The 20553-nt window shown below is 57.8% G+C and overlaps 1 protein-coding gene across 1 annotated transcript in view; it reads left to right on the forward strand.

The window, feature by feature from the left end:
* Positions 1 to 20553, forward strand: part of LOC120994316 — a 90555-nt gene that overhangs the window by 25506 nt on the left and 44496 nt on the right. The window contains exons 4-5 of the mRNA XM_040422783.1: positions 13888 to 13989; positions 19156 to 19218. Of these exons, the coding sequence (XP_040278717.1) occupies positions 13888 to 13989; positions 19156 to 19218 (165 nt within the window). The remainder of the gene's footprint in view (positions 1 to 13887; positions 13990 to 19155; positions 19219 to 20553) is intronic.

The following is a 20553-nucleotide window of genomic DNA, read 5'->3' on the forward strand; positions in this document are numbered from 1 at the left end:
CAGCTCCTGACCTCAGGTATCAGCCCCAGCACACTGCTGTCCGCTGTGAGGACATGGCCCCCTCTGCCTGCCTCAGCTCCTGTCCTCAGGTATCAGCCCCAGCACACTGCTGTCTGCTGTGAGGAAACGACCCCCCCTGTTTGCCTCAGTTCCTGTCCTCAGGTATCGGCCCCAGCACACTGCTGTGAGGACACGACCCCCTCGGCCTGCCTCAGCTCCTGTCCTCAGGTATCAGCCCCAGCACACTGCTGTCTGCTGTGAGGACACGACCCCCCCTGTTTGCCTCAGCTCCTGTCCTCAGGTATCGGCCCCAGCACACTGCTGTGAGGACACGACCCCCTCTGCCTGCCTCAGCTCCTGACCTCGGGTATCGGCCCCAGCACACTGCTGTGAGGACACGACCCCCTCTGCCTGCCTCAGCTCCTGACCTCAGGTATCGGCCCCAGCACACTGCTGTCCCCTGTGAGGACACGACCCCCTCTGCCTGCCTCAGCTCCTGTCCTCCAGGTATCAGCCCCAGCACACTGCTGTGAGGACACGGCCCCCTCTGCCTGCCTCAGCTCCTGTCCTCAGGTATCGGCCCCAGCACACTGCTGTCTGCTGTGAGGACACGACCCCCTCTGCCTGCCTCAGCTCCTGACCTCAGGTATCAGCCCCAGCACACTGCTGTGAGGACACGACCCCCTCTGCCTGCCCCAGCTCCTGTCCTCAGGTATCAGCCCCAGCACACTGCTGTAAGGACACGACCCCCTCTGCCTGCCTCAGCTCCTGTCCTCAGGTATCAGCCCCAGCACACTGCTGTCCGCTGTGAGGACACGGCCCCCTCTGCCTGCCTCAGCTCCTGTCCTCAGGTATCAGCCCCAGCACACTGCTGTCCGCTGTGAGGACACGGCCCCCTCTGCCTGCCTCAGCTCCTGTCCTCAGGTATCAGCCCCAGCACACTGCTGTGAGGACACGACCCCCTCTGCCTGCCTCAGCTCCTGTCCTCTGGTATCAGCCCCAGCACACTGCTGTCCGCTGTGAGGACACGACCCCCTCTGCCTGCCTCAGCTCCTGGCCTCAGGTATCAGCCCCAGCACACTGCTGTCAGCTGAGAGGACACGGCCCCTCTGCCTGCCTCAGCTCCTGACCTCAGGTATCGGCCCCAGCACACTGCTGTCTGCTGTGAGTACACGACCCCCTCTGCCTGCCTCAGCTCCTGACCTCAGGTATCTGCCCCAGCACACTGCTGTGAGGACACGACCCCCTCTGCCTGCCTCAGCTCCTGACCTCAGGTATCGGCCCCAGCACACTGCTGTCCCCTGTGAGGACACGACCCCCTCTGCCTGCCTCAGCTCCTGTCCTCTGGTATCAGCCCCAGCACACTGCTGTGAGGACACGCCCCCCTCTGCCTGCCTCAGCTCCTGTCCTCTGGTATCAGCCCCAGCACACTGCTGTGAGGACACGGCCCCCTCTGCCTGCCTCAGCTCCTGTCCTCAGGCATCGGCCCCAGCACACTGCTGTCTGCTGTGAGGACACGACCCCCTCTGCCTGCCTCAGCTCCTGACCTCAGGTATCAGCCCCAGCACACTGCTGTGAGGACACGACCCCCTCTGCCTGCCTCAGCTCCTGTCCTCAGGTATCAGCCCCAGCACACTGCTGTCTGCTGTGAGGACACGACCCCCTCTGCCTGCCTCAGCTCCTGACCTCAGGTATCAGCCCCAGCACACTGCTGTGAGGACACGACCCCCTCTGCCTGCCCCAGCTCCTGTCCTCAGGTATCAGCCCCAGCACACTGCTGTAAGGACACGACCCCCTCTGCCTGCCCCAGCTCCTGTCCTCAGGTATCAGCCCCAGCACACTGCTGTCCGCTGTGAGGACACGGCCCCCTCTGCCTGCCTCAGCTCCTGTCCTCAGGTATCAGCCCCAGCACACTGCTGTCCGCTGTGAGGACACAACCCCCTCTGCCTGCCTCAGCTCCTGACCTCAGGTATCAGCCCCAGCACACTGCTGTGAGGACACGACCCCCTCTGCCTGCCTCAGCTCCTGTCCTCAGTTATCAGCCCCAGCACACTGCTGTGAGGACACGACCCCCTCTGCCTGCCTCAGCTCCTGACCTCAGGTATCAGCCCCAGCACACTGCTGTCTGCTGTGAGGACACAGCCCCCTCGGCCTGCCTCAGCTCCTGTCCTCAGGTATCAGCCCCAGCACGCTGCTGTCTGCTGTGAGGACACGACCCCCTCTGCCTGCCTCAGCTCCTGTCCTCAGGTATCAGCCCCAGCACGCTGCTGTCTGCTGTGAGGACACGACCCCCTCTGCCTGCCTCAGCTCCTGACCTCAGGTATCAGCCCCAGCACACTGCTGTCCGCTGTGAGGACATGGCCCCCCCTGTTTGCCTCAGTTCCTGTCCTCAGGTATCGGCCCCAGCACACTGCTGTGAGGACACGACCCCCTCGGCCTGCCTCAGCTCCTGTCCTCAGGTATCAGCCCCAGCACACTGCTGTCTGCTGTGAGGACACGACCCCCCCTGTTTGCCTCAGCTCCTGTCCTCAGGTATCTGCCCCAGCACACTGCTGTGAGGACACGACCCCCTCTGCCTGCCTCAGCTCCTGACCTCGGGTATCGGCCCCAGCACACTGCTGTGAGGACACGACCCCCTCTGCCTGCCTCAGCTCCTGACCTCAGGTATCGGCCCCAGCACACTGCTGTCCCCTGTGAGGACACGACCCCCTCTGCCTGCCTCAGCTCCTGTCCTCCAGGTATCAGCCCCAGCACACTGCTGTGAGGACACGACCCCCTCGGCCTGCCTCAGCTCCTGTCCTCAGGTATCAGCCCCAGCACACTGCTGTGAGGACACGACCCCCTCTGCCTGCCCCAGCTCCTGTCCTCAGGTATCAGCCCCAGCACACTGCTCTAAGGACACGACCCCCTCTGCCTGCCTCAGCTCCTGTCCTCAGGTATCAGCCCCAGCACACTGCTGTCTGCTGTGAGGACACGGCCCCCTCTGCCTGCCTCAGCTCCTGTCCTCAGGTATCAGCCCCAGCACACTGCTGTCCGCTGTGAGGACACAACCCCCTCTGCCTGCCTCAGCTCCTGGCCTCAGGTATCAGCCCCAGCACACTGCTGTCTGCTGAGAGGACACGGCCCCTCTGCCTGCCTCAGCTCCTGACCTCAGGTATCGGCCCCAGCACACTGCTGTCTGCTGTGAGTACACGACCCCCTCTGCCTGCCTCAGCTCCTGACCTCAGGTATCGGCCCCAGCACACTGCTGTGAGGTCACGACCCCCTCTGCCTGCCTCATCTCCTGTCCTCAGGTATCAGCCCCTGCACACTGCTGTGAGGACACGACCCCCTCTGCCTGCCTCATCTCCTGTCCTCAGGTATCGGCCCCAGCACACTGCTGTCCCCTGTGAGGACACGACCCCCTCTGCCTGCCTCAGCTCCTGTCCTCCAGGTATCAGCCCCAGCACACTGCTGTGAGGACACGCCCCCCTCTGCCTGCCTCAGCTCCTGTCCTCTGGTATCAGCCCCAGCACACTGCTGTGAGGACACGGCCCCCTCTGCCTGCCTCAGCTCCTGTCCTCAGGTATCGGCCCCAGCACACTGCTGTCTGCTGTGAGGACACGACCCCCTCTGTCTGCCTCAGCTCCTGACCTCAGGTATCAGCCACAGCACACTGCTGTCTGCTGTGAGGACACGACCCCCTCTGCCTGCCTCAGCTCCTGACCTCAGGTATCAGCCCCAGCACACTGCTGTGAGGACACGACCCCCTCTGCCTGCCCCAGCTCCTGTCCTCAGGTATCAGCCCCAGCACACTGCTGTAAGGACACGACCCCCTCTGCCTGCCTCAGCTCCTGTCCTCAGGTATCAGCCCCAGCACACTGCTGTCCGCTGTGAGGACACGGCCCCCTCTGCCTGCCTCAGCTCCGGTCCTCAGGTATCAGCCCCAGCACACTGCTGTCCGCTGTGAGGACACGACCCCCTCTGCCTGCCTCAGCTCCTGACCTCAGGTATCAGCCCCAGCACACTGCTGTGAGAACACGACCCCCTCTGCCTGCCTCATCTCCTGTCCTCAGGTATCAGCCCCAGCACACTGCTGTCTGCTGTGAGGACACGACCCCCTCTGCCTGCCTCATCTCCTGGCCTCAGGTATCAGCCCCAGCACACTGCTGTCCGCTGTGAGGACACGACCCCCTCTGCCTGCCTCATCTCCTGGCCTCAGGTATCAGCCCCAGCACACTGCTGTCTGCTGTGAGGACACGACCCCCTCTGCCTGCCTCATCTCCTGGCCTCAGGTATCAGCCCCAGCACACTGCTGTCCGCTGTGAGTACACGACCCCCTCTGCCTGCCTCAGCTCCTGACCTCAGGTATCAGCCCCAGCACACTGCTGTCCGCTGTGAGGACACGACCCCCTCTGCCTGCCTCAGCTCCTGTCCTCAGGTATCAGCCCCAGCACACTGCTGTCCGCTGTGAGTACACGACCCCCTCTGCCTGCCTCAGCTCCTGTCCTCAGGTATCAGCCCCAGCACACTGCTGTCCGCTGTGAGGACACGACCCCCTCTGCCTGCCTCAGCTCCTGACCTCAGGTATCGGCCCCAGCACACTGCTGTCCGCTGTGAGGACACGACCCCCTCTGCCTGCCTCATCTCCTGTCCTCAGGTATCAGCCCCAGCACGCTGCTGTCTGCTGTGAGGACACGACCCCCTCTGCCTGCCTCAGCTCCTGTCCTCAGGTATCAGCCCCAGCACGCTGCTGTCTGCTGTGAGGACACGACCCCCTCTGCCTGCCTCAGCTCCTGACCTCAGGTATCAGCCCCAGCACACTGCTGTCCGCTGTGAGGACATGGCCCCCCCTGTTTGCCTCAGTTCCTGTCCTCAGGTATCGGCCCCAGCACACTGCTGTGAGGACACGACCCCCTCGGCCTGCCTCAGCTCCTGACCTCAGGTATCAGCCCCAGCACACTGCTGTCCGCTGTGAGGACACGACCCCCCCTGTTTGCCTCAGCTCCTGTCCTCAGGTATCGGCCCCAGCACACTGCTGTGAGGACACGACCCCCTCTGCCTGCCTCAGCTCCTGACCTCGGGTATCGGCCCCAGCTTACTGCTGTGAGGACACGACCCCCTCTGCCTGCCTCAGCTCCTGACCTCAGGTATCGGCCCCAGCACACTGCTGTCCCCTGTGAGGACACGACCCCCTCTGCCTGCCTCAGCTCCTGTCCTCCAGGTATCAGCCCCAGCACACTGCTGTGAGGACACGACCCCCTCGGCCTGCCTCAGCTCCTGTCCTCAGGTATCAGCCCCAGCACACTGCTGTCTGCTGTGAGGACACGACCCCCCCTGTTTGCCTCAGCTCCTGTCCTCAGGTATCGGCCCCAGCACACTGCTGTCTGCTGTGAGGACACGACCCCCTCTGTCTGCCTCAGCTCCTGACCTCAGGTATCAGCCACAGCACACTGCTGTCTGCTGTGAGGACACGACCCCCTCTGCCTGCCTCAGCTCCTGACCTCAGGTATCAGCCCCAGCACACTGCTGTGAGGACACGACCCCCTCTGCCTGCCCCAGCTCCTGTCCTCAGGTATCAGCCCCAGCACACTGCTGTAAGGACACGACCCCCTCTGCCTGCCTCAGCTCCTGTCCTCAGGTATCAGCCCCAGCACACTGCTGTCCGCTGTGAGGACACGGCCCCCTCTGCCTGCCTCAGCTCCGGTCCTCAGGTATCAGCCCCAGCACACTGCTGTCCGCTGTGAGGACACGACCCCCTCTGCCTGCCTCAGCTCCTGACCTCAGGTATCAGCCCCAGCACACTGCTGTGAGAACACGACCCCCTCTGCCTGCCTCATCTCCTGTCCTCAGGTATCAGCCCCAGCACACTGCTGTCTGCTGTGAGGACACGACCCCCTCTGCCTGCCTCATCTCCTGGCCTCAGGTATCAGCCCCAGCACACTGCTGTCCGCTGTGAGGACACGACCCCCTCTGCCTGCCTCATCTCCTGGCCTCAGGTATCAGCCCCAGCACACTGCTGTCTGCTGTGAGGACACGACCCCCTCTGCCTGCCTCATCTCCTGGCCTCAGGTATCAGCCCCAGCACACTGCTGTCCGCTGTGAGTACACGACCCCCTCTGCCTGCCTCAGCTCCTGACCTCAGGTATCAGCCCCAGCACACTGCTGTCCGCTGTGAGGACACGACCCCCTCTGCCTGCCTCAGCTCCTGTCCTCAGGTATCAGCCCCAGCACACTGCTGTCCGCTGTGAGTACACGACCCCCTCTGCCTGCCTCAGCTCCTGTCCTCAGGTATCAGCCCCAGCACACTGCTGTCCGCTGTGAGGACACGACCCCCTCTGCCTGCCTCAGCTCCTGACCTCAGGTATCGGCCCCAGCACACTGCTGTCCGCTGTGAGGACACGACCCCCTCTGCCTGCCTCATCTCCTGTCCTCAGGTATCAGCCCCAGCACGCTGCTGTCTGCTGTGAGGACACGACCCCCTCTGCCTGCCTCAGCTCCTGTCCTCAGGTATCAGCCCCAGCACGCTGCTGTCTGCTGTGAGGACACGACCCCCTCTGCCTGCCTCAGCTCCTGACCTCAGGTATCAGCCCCAGCACACTGCTGTCCGCTGTGAGGACATGGCCCCCCCTGTTTGCCTCAGTTCCTGTCCTCAGGTATCGGCCCCAGCACACTGCTGTGAGGACACGACCCCCTCGGCCTGCCTCAGCTCCTGTCCTCAGGTATCAGCCCCAGCACACTGCTGTCCGCTGTGAGGACACGACCCCCCCTGCTTGCCTCAGCTCCTGTCCTCAGGTATCGGCCCCAGCACACTGCTGTGAGGACACGACCCCCTCTGCCTGCCTCAGCTCCTGACCTCGGGTATCGGCCCCAGCTTACTGCTGTGAGGACACGACCCCCTCTGCCTGCCTCAGCTCCTGACCTCAGGTATCGGCCCCAGCACACTGCTGTCCCCTGTGAGGACACGACCCCCTCTGCCTGCCTCAGCTCCTGTCCTCCAGGTATCAGCCCCAGCACACTGCTGTGAGGACACGACCCCCTCGGCCTGCCTCAGCTCCTGTCCTCAGGTATCAGCCCCAGCACACTGCTGTCTGCTGTGAGGACACGACCCCCCCTGTTTGCCTCAGCTCCTGTCCTCAGGTATCGGCCCCAGCACACTGCTGTGAGGACACGGCCCCCTCTGCCTGCCTCAGCTCCTGTCCTCAGGTATCGGCCCCAGCACACTGCTGTCTGCTGTGAGGACACGACCCCCTCTGCCTGCCTCAGCTCCTGACCTCAGGTATCAGCCCCAGCACACTGCTGTGAGGACACGACCCCCTCTGCCTGCCCCAGCTCCTGTCCTCAGGTATCAGCCCCAGCACACTGCTGTAAGGACACGACCCCCTCTGCCTGCCTCAGCTCCTGTCCTCAGGTATCAGCCCCAGCACACTGCTGTCCGCTTTGAGGACACGGCCCCCTCTGCCTGCCTCAGCTCCTGTCCTCAGGTATCAGCCCCAGCACACTGCTGTCCGCTGTGAGGACACGGCCCCCTCTGCCTGCCTCAGCTCCTGTCCTCAGGTATCAGCCCCAGCACACTGCTGTCCGCTGTGAGGACACAACCCCCTCTGCCTGCCTCAGCTCCTGGCCTCAGGTATCAGCCCCAGCACACTGTTGTCTGCTGAGAGGACACGGCCCCTCTGCCTGCCTCAGCTCCTGACCTCAGGTATCGGCCCCAGCACACTGCTGTCTGCTGTGAGTACACGACCCCCTCTGCCTGCCTCAGCTCCTGACCTCAGGTATCGGCCCCAGCACACTGCTGTGAGGACACGACCCCCTCTGCCTGCCTCAGCTCCTGACCTCAGGTATCGGCCCCAGCACACTGCTGTCCCCTGTGAGGACACGAACCACTCTGCCTGCCTCAGCTCCTGTCCTCCAGGTATCAGCCCCAGCACACTGCTGTGAGGACACGCCCCCCTCTGCCTGCCTCAGCTCCTGTCCTCTGGTATCAGCCCCAGCACACTGCTGTGAGGACACGGCCCCCTCTGCCTGCCTCAGCTCCTGTCCTCAGGTATCGGCCCCAGCACACTGCTGTCTGCTGTGAGGACACGACCCCCTCTGCCTGCCTCAGCTCCTGACCTCAGGTATCAGCCCCAGCACACTGCTGTGAGGACACGACCCCCTCTGCCTGCCTCAGCTCCTGTCCTCAGGTATCAGCCCCAGCACACTGCTGTCTGCTGTGAGGACACGACCCCCTCTGCCTGCCTCAGCTCCTGACCTCAGGTATCAGCCCCAGCACACTGCTGTGAGGACACGACCCCCTCTGCCTGCCCCAGCTCCTGTCCTCAGGTATCAGCCCCAGCACACTGCTGTCCGCTGTGAGGACACGGCCCCCTCTGCCTGCCTCATCTCCTGTCCTCAGGTATCAGCCCCAGCACACTGCTGTCCGCTGTGAGGACACAACCCCCTCTGCCTGCCTCAGCTCCTGGCCTCAGGTATCAGCCCCAGCACACTGCTGTGAGGACACGACCCCCTCTGCCTGCCTCAGCTCCTGTCCTCTGGTATCAGCCCCAGCACACTGCTGTCCGCTGTGAGGACACGACCCCCTCTGCCTGCCTCATCTCCTGGCCTCAGGTATCAGCCCCAGCACACTGCTGTCCGCTGTGAGGACACGACCCCCTTTGCCTGCCTCAGCTCCTGTCCTCAGGTATCAGCCCCAGCACACTGCTGTGAGGACACGACCCCCTCTGCCTGCCTCAGCTCCTGACCTCAGGTATCAGCCCCAGCACAGTGCTGTCTGCTGTGAGGACACGACCCCCTCTGCCTGCCTCAGCTCCTGTCCTCAGGTATCAGCCCCAGCACACTGCTGTCCGCTGTGAGGACACAACCCCCTCTGCCTGCCTCAGCTCCTGGCCTCAGGTATCAGCCCCAGCACACTGCTGTGAGGACACGACCCCCTCTGCCTGCCTCAGCTCCTGTCCTCTGGTATCAGCCCCAGCACACTGCTGTCCGCTGTGAGGACACGACCCCCTCTGCCTGCCTCATCTCCTGGCCTCAGGTATCAGCCCCAGCACACTGCTGTCTGCTGTGAGGACACGACCCCCTCTGCCTGCCTCATCTCCTGGCCTCAGGTATCAGCCCCAGCACACTGCTGTCCGCTGTGAGTACACGACCCCCTCTGCCTGCCTCAGCTCCTGACCTCAGGTATCAGCCCCAGCACACTGCTGTCCGCTGTGAGGACACGACCCCCTTTGCCTGCCTCAGCTCCTGTCCTCAGGTATCAGCCCCAGCACACTGCTGTCCGCTGTGAGGACACGACCCCCTTTGCCTGCCCCAGCTCCTGTCCTCAGGTATCAGCCCCAGCACACTGCTGTGAGGACACGACCCCCTCTGCCTGCCTCAGCTCCTGACCTCAGGTATCAGCCCCAGCACACTGCTGTCTGCTGTGAGGACACGACCCCCTCGGCCTGCCTCAGCTCCTGTCCTCAGGTATCAGCCCCAGCACGCTGCTGTCTGCTGTGAGGACACGACCCCCTCTGCCTGCCTCAGCTCCTGTCCTCAGGTATCAGCCCCAGCACACTGCTGTCCGCTGTGAGGACATGGCCCCCTCTGCCTGCCTCAGCTCCTGTCCTCAGGTATCAGCCCCAGCACACTGCTGTCTGCTGTGAGGACACGACCCCCCCTGTTTGCCTCAGCTCCTGTCCTCAGGTATCGGCCCCAGCACACTGCTGTGAGGACACGACCCCCTCTGCCTGCCTCAGCTCCTGACCTCGGGTATCGGCCCCAGCACCCTGCTGTGAGGACACGACCCCCTCTGCCTGCCTCAGCTCCTGACCTCAGGTATCGGCCCCAGCACACTGCTGTCCCCTGTGAGGACACGACCCCCTCTGCCTGCCTCAGCTCCTGTCCTCCAGGTATCAGCCCCAGCACACTGCTGTGAGGACACGCCCCCCTCTGCCTGCCTCAGCTCCTGACCTCAGGTATCAGCCCCAGCACACTGCTGTGAGGACACGGCCCCCTCTGCCTGCCTCAGCTCCTGTCCTCAGGTATCAGCCCCAGCACACTGCTGTCTGCTGTGAGGACACGACCCCCTCTGCCTGCCTCAGCTCCTGACCTCAGGTATCAGCCCCAGCACACTGCTGTGAGGACACGACCCCCTCTGCCTGCCCCAGCTCCTGTCCTCAGGTATCAGCCCCAGCACACTGCTCTAAGGACACGACCCCCTCTGCCTGCCTCAGCTCCTGTCCTCAGGTATCAGCCCCAGCACACTGCTGTCCGCTGTGAGGACACGGCCCCCTCTGCCTGCCTCAGCTCCTGTCCTCAGGTATCAGCCCCAGCACACTGCTGTCCGCTGTGAGGACACAACCCCCTCTGCCTGCCTCAGCTCCTGGCCTCAGGTATCAGCCCCAGCACACTGCTGTCTGCTGAGAGGACACGGCCCCTCTGCCTGCCTCAGCTCCTGACCTCAGGTATCGGCCCCAGCACACTGCTGTCTGCTGTGAGTACACGACCCCCTCTGCCTGCCTCAGCTCCTGACCTCAGGTATCGGCCCCAGCACACTGCTGTGAGGACACGACCCCCTCTGCCTGCCTCAGCTCCTGACCTCAGGTATCGGCCCCAGCACACTGCTGTCCGCTGTGAGGACACAACCCCCTCTGCCTGCCTCAGCTCCTGTCCTCAGGTATCAGCCCCAGCACACTGCTGTCCCCTGTGAGGACACGACCCCCTCTGCCTGCCTCAGCTCCTGTCCTCCAGGTATCAGCCCCAGCACACTGCTGTGAGGACACGCCCCCCTCTGCCTGCCTCAGCTCCTGTCCTCTGGTATCAGCCCCAGCACACTGCTGTGAGGATACGGCCCCCTCTGCCTGCCTCAGCTCCTGTCCTCAGGTATCGGCCCCAGCACACTGCTGTCTGCTGTGAGGACACGACCCCCTCTGTCTGCCTCAGCTCCTGACCTTAGGTATCAGCCCCAGCACACTGCTGTCTGCTGTGAGGACACGACCCCCTCTGCCTGCCTCAGCTCCTGACCTCAGGTATCAGCCCCAGCACACTGCTGTGAGGACACGACCCCCTCTGCCTGCCCCAGCTCCTGTCCTCAGGTATCAGCCCCAGCACACTGCTGTAAGGACACGACCCCCTCTGCCTGCCTCAGCTCCTGTCCTCAGGTATCAGCCCCAGCACACTGCTGTCCGCTGTGAGGACACGGCCCCCTCTGCCTGCCTCATCTCCTGGCCTCAGGTATCAGCCCCAGCACACTGCTGTCCGCTGTGAGGACACGGCCCCCTCTGCCTGCCTCAGCTCCTGTCCTCAGGTATCAGCCCCAGCACACTGCTGTCCGCTGTGAGGACACGGCCCCCTCTGCCTGCCTCAGCTCCTGTCCTCAGGTATCAGCCCCAGCACACTGCTGTCCGCTGTGAGGACACAACCCCCTCTGCCTGCCTCAGCTCCTGGCCTCAGGTATCAGCCCCAGCACACTGCTGTCCGCTGTGAGGACACGGCCCCCTCTGCCTGCCTCAGCTCCTGTCCTCAGGTATCAGCCCCAGCACACTGCTGTCTGCTGAGAGGACACGGCCCCTCTGCCTGCCTCAGCTCCTGACCCCAGGTATCGGCCCCAGCACACTGCTGTCTGCTGTGAGTACACGACCCCCTCTACCTGCCTCAGCTCCTGTCCTCAGGTATCAGCCCCAGCACACTGCTGTCCGCTGTGAGGACACAACCCCCTCTGCCTGCCTCAGCTCCTGTCCTCCAGGTATCAGCCCCAGCACACTGCTGTCCGCTGTGAGGACACAACCCCCTCTGCCTGCCTCAGCTCCTGTCCTCAGGTATCAGCCCCAGCACACTGCTGTCCGCTGTGAGGACACGACCCCCTCTGCCTGCCTCAGCTCCTGTCCTCCAGGTATCAGCCCCAGCACACTGCTGTCCGCTGTGAGGACACGACCCCCTCTGCCTGCCTCAGCTCCTGTCCTCAGGTATCAGCCCCAGCACACTGCTGTGAGGACACGACCCCCTCTGCCTGCCTCAGCTCCTGTCCTCAGGTATCAGCCCCAGCACACTGCTGTCCGCTGTGAGGACACGACCCCCTCTGCCTGCCTCAGCTCCGGTCCTCAGGTATCAGCCCCAGCACACTGCTGTCCGCTGTGAGGACACGACCCCCTCTGCCTGCCTCAGCTCCTGACCTCAGGTATCAGCCCCAGCACACTGCTGTGAGAACACGACCCCCTCTGCCTGCCTCATCTCCTGTCCTCAGGTATCAGCCCCAGCACACTGCTGTCTGCTGTGAGGACACGACCCCCTCTGCCTGCCTCATCTCCTGGCCTCAGGTATCAGCCCCAGCACACTGCTGTCCGCTGTGAGGACACGACCCCCTCTGCCTGCCTCATCTCCTGGCCTCAGGTATCAGCCCCAGCACACTGCTGTCTGCTGTGAGGACACGACCCCCTCTGCCTGCCTCATCTCCTGGCCTCAGGTATCAGCCCCAGCACACTGCTGTCCGCTGTGAGTACACGACCCCCTCTGCCTGCCTCAGCTCCTGACCTCAGGTATCAGCCCCAGCACACTGCTGTCCGCTGTGAGTACACGACCCCCTCTGCCTGCCTCAGCTCCTGTCCTCAGGTATCAGCCCCAGCACACTGCTGTCCGCTGTGAGGACACGACCCCCTCTGCCTGCCTCAGCTCCTGTCCTCAGGTATCAGCCCCAGCACACTGCTGTCCGCTGTGAGAACACGACCCCCTCTGCCTGCCTCAGCTCCTGACCTCAGGTATCGGCCCCAGCACACTGCTGTCCGCTGTGAGGACACGACCCCCTCTGCCTGCCTCATCTCCTGTCCTCAGGTATCAGCCCCAGCACACTGCTGTCCGCTGTTAGGACACGACCCCCTCTGCCTGCCTCAGCTCCTGTCCTCAGGTATCAGCCCCAGCACACTGCTGTCTGCTGTGAGGACACAGCCCCCTCGGCCTGCCTCAGCTCCTGTCCTCAGGTATCAGCCCCAGCACACTGCTGTCTGCTGTGAGGACACGACCCCCTCTGCCTGCCTCATCTCCTGGCCTCAGGTATCAGCCCCAGCACACTGCTGTCTGCTGTGAGGACACGACCCCCTCTGCCTGCCTCAGCTCCTGTCCTCAGGTATCAGCCCCAGCACACTGCTGTCTGCTGTGAGGACACGACCCCCTCTGCCTGCCTCAGCTCCTGTCCTCAGGTATCGGCCCCAGCACACTGCTGTGAGGACACGACCCCCTCTGCCTGCCTCAGCTCCTGACCTCAGGTATCAGCCCCAGCACACTGCTGTCTGCTGTGAGGACACAGCCCCCTCGGCCTGCCTCAGCTCCTGTCCTCAGGTATCAGCCCCAGCACACTGCTGTCTGCTGTGAGGACACGACCCCCTCTGCCTGCCTCATCTCCTGTCCTCAGGTATCAGCCCCAGCATCCATGCATCCAGAGAAGAAAGAAATGGGGCCAAATGAAAGGCCTCCGACGTGGCGTGTTCAGATTGCCGGTCCCTTCTGACAGCACTGATGTGACCGGTCCAGGCTTGATACTATACACGTCTGTGCTGGACCGGAGCCCTCCATGTACATGTGGTGGGTGACCTGTATGATAAGCGGCCGCCCGTCACTGACACTTCGCCCTCTCATGAGGGAGGCCATGACACCGCCATCAGTGTGATGAGCATCATATCTTCAAGTCACCTACTCGTCTGGAATACACTTTCTTAACCTAACGCTTCTCACAGCTGAGGGTCCGTTACACTTGTATGTGGAGTAGACAATCCCTGTGCACACATTATATACACGTACTGTAAATATCTGTAAGATCAGTGATACACCCCCCATAATCACATAGTACTAGCTCTCTATACCGGACATGTAATATCAGGACAGTGATGTATAAGCCTCATCATCTCTGATCTCTGTCTGCTCTGATTTATCCTACAGATAACGATAGGAGGTCACATTCAGCTATAATCTATGCAATCGTGGGGACGATTCTCTTCATCTTAATCATCCTGCTTTCCACCATCTTCCTCTGCAGAAAACGTAAGTACATTATACATCTCCAGTATCTGCTCCCTGTACTAATATATATACAGGTTCTTCTCAAAAAATTAGCATATTGTGATAAAGTTCATTATTTTCTGTAATGTACTGATAAACATTAGACTTTCATATATTTTAGATTCATTACACACAACTGAAGTAGTTCAAGCCTTTTCTTGTTTTAATATTGATGATTTTGGCATACAGCTCATGAAAACCCAAAATTCCTATCTCAAAAAATTTGCATATCATGAAAAGGTTCTCTAAACGAGCTATTAACCTAATCATCTGAATCAACTAATTAACTCTAAACACCTGCAAAAGATTCCTGAGGCTTTTAAAAACTCCCAGCCTGGTTCATTACTCAAAACCACAATCATGGGTAAGACTGCCGACCTGACTGCTGTCCAGAAGGCCATCATTGACACCCTCAAGCAAGAGGGTAAGACACAGAAAGAAATTTCTGAACGAATAGGCTGTTCCCAGAGTGCTGCATCAAGGCACCTCAGTGGGAAGTCTGTGGGAAGGAAAAAGTGTGGCAGAAAACGCTGCACAACGAGAAGAGGTGACCGGACCCTGAGGAAGATTGTGGAGAAGGACCAATACCAGACCTTGGGGGATGTGCGGAAGCAGTGGACTGAGTCTGGAGTAGAAACATCCAGAGCCACCGTGTGCAGGAAATGGGCTACAGGTGCCGCATTCCCCAGGTCAAGCCACTTTTGAACCAGAAACAGCGGCAGAAGCGCCTGACCTGGGCTACAGAGAAGCAGCACTGGACTGTTGCTCAGTGGTCCAAAGTACTTTTTTCGGATGAAAGCAAATTTTGCATGTCATTCGGAAATAAAGGTGCCAGAGTCTGGAGGAAGACTGGGGAGAGGGAAATACCAAAATGCCTGAAGTCCAGTGTCAAGTACCCACAGTCAGTGATGGTCTGGGGTGCCATATCAGCTGCTGGTGTTGGTCCACTGTGTTTTATCAAGGGCAGGGTCAATGCAGCTAGCCATCAGGAGATTTTGGAGCACTTCATGCTTCCATCTGCTGAAAAGCTTTATGGAGATGAAGATTTCATTTTTCAGCACAACCTGGCACCTGCTCACAGTGCCAAAACCACTGGTAAATTGTTTACTGACCCTGGTATTACTGTGCTCAATTGGCCTGCCAACTCTCCTGACCTGAACCCCATAGAGAATCTGTGGGATATTGGGAAGAGAAAGTTGAGAGACGCAAGACCCAACACTCTGGATGAGCTTAAGGCCGCTATGGAAGCATCCTGGGCCCCCATAACACCTCAGCAGGGCCACAGGCTGATGGCCTCCACGCCGCATTGAAGCAGTCATTTCTGCAAAAGGATTCCCCACCAAGTATTGAGGGCAGAACTGAACTAAATTATTTGAAGGTTGACTTTTTTTGTATTAAAAACACTTTTCTTTTATTGGTCAGATGAAATATGCTAATTTTTTGAGATAGGAATTTTGGGTTTTCCTGAGCTGTATGCCAAAATCATCAATATTAAAACAAGAAAAGGCTTGAACTACTTCAGTTGTGTGTAATGAATCTAAAATATATGAAAGTCTAATGTTCATCAGTACATTACAGAAAATAATGAACTTTATCACAATATGCTAATTTTTTGAGATATATAATGTATATTATGGTAACGAAGCCTCCTTGATGTGGGTAGATGGGCCCGACACACGTTTGATGGTATACACATTTTATTAGGTGTATAACATCCAGCCTCTAGCCATGCAGTCTACCATTACCACAGTGTATAACATCCAGCCTCTAGCCATGCAGTCTACCATTACCACAGTGTATAACATCCAGCCTCTAGCCATGCAGTCTACCATTACCACAGTGTATAACATCCAGCCTCTAGCCATGCAGTCTACCATTACCACAGTGTATAACATCCAGCCTCTAGCCGTGCAGTCTACCATTACCACAGTGTATAACATCCAGCCTCTAGCCGTGCAGTCTACCATTACCACAGTGTATAACATCCAGCCTTTAGCCGTGCAGTCTGCCATTACCACAGTGTAGAACATCCAGCCTCTAGCCGTGCAGTCTACCATTACCACAGTGTATAACATCCAGCCTTTAGCCGTGCAGTTTACCATTACCACAGTGTATAACATCCAGCCTCTAGCCATGCAGTCTACCATTACCACAGTGTATAACATCCAGCCTCTAGCCATGCAGTCTGCCATTACCACAGTGTATAACATCCAGCCTCTAGCCATGCAGTCTACCATTACCACAGTGTATAACATCCAGCCTCTAGCCATGCAGTCTACCATTACTACAGTGTATAACATCAGATATCTCCCGCCCATGCACCCACCTTTACGGACACTGGTGACAGATTGGCTCATTATAAAGACCTCCCTTAATCCCAGTGTGGTCCTGTAATTGAAGCCACCGCTTCCACAAGTCACTTCCTGTAACGTCTGCCCTCCTTGATATCCCTCTATCACCTGTGAGCGGTTTTATTGTAAAGTGGAAAGAACCGCAGTGACTCCATAACTGCAGAGTCCAGACCTCCTCTGCCATTAACATCACAAAAATCCGGGAGCCCAATGGCATGGGTTCCCATGGCCACTACATGCCAGTCTTCCATCACCAAGCACAATGCCAGGCGTGGGATGGAGAGTGTAAAGCCACCACTGGACTCTGGAGCAATGGAAACATCTTCTGTCCAGTGAAACAGTTTGGGCAAGGCCCTTCTCTGCTCCTCCATGACCTCACTTCTGTATCTGGCATCTGGGCGAGTCTGATGAATGCCAGGAGGACGTTACCTGCCTGCATTGTGCCCGCTGTACAGTCTGGTGGAGGAGGGGTAATCCTATGGGGGGTCTTCAGGGTGTACAGTCTGCTGGAGGAGGGGTGATGGTATAGGGGGTCTTCAGGGTGTACAGTCTGGTGGAGGAGGGGTGATGCCATGGGGGGGTCTTCAGGGTGTACAGTCTGGTGGAGGAGGGGTGATGCCATGGGGGGGTCTTCAGGGTGTACAGTCTGGTGGAGGAGGGGTGATGCCATGGGGGGGTCTTCAGGGTGTACAGTCTGGTGGAGGAGGGGTAATGCTATGGGGGGTCTTCAGGGTGTACAGTCTGGTGGAGGAGGGGTGATGCCATGGGGGGGTCTTCAGGACGTACAGTCTGGTGGAGGAGGGGTTGTGGCGAAACCAACCTCGCCACTGGGTTTTGGAGAGGACTGGCTGCTGGCCTCTTGCCCCAGGATTATGGGCCATATACTAACTTTTAAACCCCTGAACCTATTCAAGTGAATTTTGGATAGGTTTGTCCCCACGTTATACTGTTTGAATTAATGTAAGTTATATGTATGGCCAATGTAAACTCACAAAGTTGTAACAATTTATAATAAGTGTAACTTGTCAGCTTGGGAGGAAATGCTGGGTGTGTTTCTATTGTGCCATTGATCCCATTGTGTGTTTAAATGGTGATGTCTGTTCTGTTGTCCTCACATGTGTATTGGTGATTTCCCTTTGTCCTCAGAGATAATTGGATTACGCCTCGGGTGTCTCGAGGGCAGAGAGGAGGAAACCATGATGCATTGTGGGGATGTGTTGTGTCTGTGTGTCCTAAGTGCTGTTTATCTGTCCTATGTCACAGTCTTCATTCTGGTCCCCTAGGGGCGTGTACACCAGATGGGCTGTACTTACATTGTATGTGTTGTAAATTACTGATTGGTTGCATTTCAAACCCCTGTGGGCAGTACTATGTTTGTGGTTTATGAATAAAAGAGGCTGTACGTGAAGTACAGTCAGACCACTGCTTGACCCTCAACACGGAGCCTTGTCTCGTTATTGGGGGGATCCGCTGTATGCTGTTAGAGACTGATTGCCAGGAGTGTAAGCTGATCCCTGTTCGTCTGCTAGCAGCTATTCGTGAGGTTCCAGTTTGGAGTGCTACTTTGTATCCAGTTCGGGAGGTTGGTGTCCTGCAGTAGCTGTGCCTGTCTCTCAGAAAGGGGCACATCGCCTAAACGGATTTTAACCCCTTGTCTGCTGAAACGGTCTGTTACAGGGGTAATGCTATGGAGGGTCTGCAGGATGTACAGTCTGGTGGAGGAGGGGTAATGCTATGGGGGGTCTTCAGGACGTACAGTCTGGTGGAGGAGGGTAATGCTATGGGGGGTCTTCAGGACGTACAGTCTGGTGGAGGAGGGGTGATGGTATGGGGGTCTTCAGGGTGTACAGTCTGGTGGAGGAGGGGTGATGCTACGGGGGTCGGCCTTGGACCCTTATGTCCAGTGAAGGGAAATCTTAATACTTCATTAGACAAGACATTGTGGGCAGTTGTTTGGTGACAGCTTTGTGGAAACAGTTTGAGCAAGGCCCTTCTCTGCTCCTCCATGACTGCGCCCCGGTGCACAAGCTCCATAAAGACATAAGACATGGTTGGGGGAGTCTGGAAGAACCTGACCGGCCGCACATAGTTCTGACCTCAACCCCATCCAACACCAGAACAGAAACTGCCAGCCTGGCCTTCTCCTCCAGCCTGAGGGTCTGACCTCACAAATGTCTTCTGAAGCAAAGCCTTCCCAGAGGAGTAGAGGAGGGACCTTCTCCATATTGATGCTTATGAATGTAGACTGGAAAGTCAGAAAAGTTCCTAGAAGTTAAATGTGGAGGGTTCACATACTTTTCTCCATATAATGTGTATATATTTGTGTGTGTGTATATATATATATATATTTATTTTATAGATAGATAGAACAAAAATCGGACTGCACTCCAAAGCGATTCTTCTATGAAATAGTGTGTTTATTCACCCATATGGTGGCAAAAAGCGACGTTTCGGTTGAAACGAGAAAGGTTCATGTTTGAACCGAAACGCTTTTAGGGTGGTGCTGCCAGTGGTGTAAAATATATATATATATATATATATATATATATATATATATATATATATATATATATATATATATAATAATTAGTACCAATATTATCCTGTACTAGGACGGAGCGCCCCTCTGATGCCTGTGGACTCCTTTTATACATCCTGTGGTTTATTTTTCTCCCATATATATTGTACAGTAAGATATTTGTAAGGAGGGGGGGGGGCTGTTACCAGAATAATTGAAAACCACTCTTTGTATGGTAATTACTGACTGTACTTCACCTCTATGTTTGTCACCTTCCAGGCGCTACGTTTTCTGTCCAAAATCAAGAAGACACTGTGAAACTTCTCCAGGAGCCTACAGGAAGTAAGTGATGATCAGCATGTTGTCCCCTGACCATATGTACTGATCTACTGGACCAACCAGACTTTCTGTCTGAAATTTGCCCTTAGGTAGCTGTCCTGTTCGGGATACACCCTGTAGTCAGATGTTCAGGTTTTTTTCTTTTTAGTAAAGTTCTCATGAGTGGTAATTGAACACTGACGTCATGCTTCCTGATCAGGAGAGACCATGTTGTCACCGCTCTGCCTCTCTCTAAGCTGTACGCTGGCGGCGCTGATCACTGGCATCGCTGCTCTCCTGTTATTACATACATGTAGGGAGAGAAGAGGCTGGCTAAGAAGTCTGCACATAGCCACCCTCAGCCAGGAGCTTAGCTGTAGGAAGTGGCTGCTATGGGGGCCTGAACTCAGAAGGGGCCCACCCAGGAGGAGGACTAGAAGACATTACTGTCGGGACCCCCTCGACAGTATAATACAGTGACATGACATAGAGTATATACGTGTAGGAAATAGACGGAGCTGCTGTCGGGCCTGGTCTGAGAGAGCGAATAGCCGCAGGAGTGAGGGTTGCATCGGAGTTGCTGGGGGATGGGAGGTGCCCATTAAAAAATTTGCTGTGGGGCACCACTGTCCTCAGCGTGTACTATATGCTGCAGATGGGCCTCTGTCATATCCGGGTTAGAGGATGTCATAAGTAAATCAAAACACAAAACTCTGCAAATGGACGTCAGAATCCACAAGATGCAAGCTGCACCGACGACGGAGAAAGTGCAGGGAAGACGGAGGCTTCTGGTTATACATGCTTAATGGTTACGTACAGCCCTAGGGGCAGTTGTTATTTTATTATTGCATTGTAATCTTTTTGAGCTAAAAATTAGTTTTTTCATTTGGTCTTTATTACTTTACCCACTGTTAATCCCAACTAAGACTGGTAGTTACGTCCCGGGTTTATTAGATGACCGGCACAGTGTGAAAGTACCAGTCACACAGCTAGAAAAACTGTTAACTCTTTGTGACAGAATGGCTCAATATTTGTAATAAAGACTAATTTCAAAAATTATTTTTAGCCCAAAATGAGTAAAATGTAATCCTAAAAAAACTGCCTTAGAAGGTGTAGATAGCCTTTAAGGCACCCACCACAGAGTAGACAGGAGATGATGAGACAACAGGGAAAGCCCTCCTGCTCGTACTGTACCCTTCCCCCTTGAGGAGTTCCTAATCCTGTGTTTGTATGAATGGCTCCGATCAGCGTAGACCTTTCTTCTGGGCCATAACCGTTCCAGTCAATGAGATACCGGACCTATGTACCCCACCAGGATCTTCTCATCTACATACTCCGGGTGACCATGCTTTCCATAAA

The sequence above is a fragment of the Bufo bufo genome, chromosome 3, assembly GCF_905171765.1.
Source record: "Bufo bufo chromosome 3, aBufBuf1.1, whole genome shotgun sequence".
Taxonomy (NCBI): domain Eukaryota; kingdom Metazoa; phylum Chordata; class Amphibia; order Anura; family Bufonidae; genus Bufo; species Bufo bufo.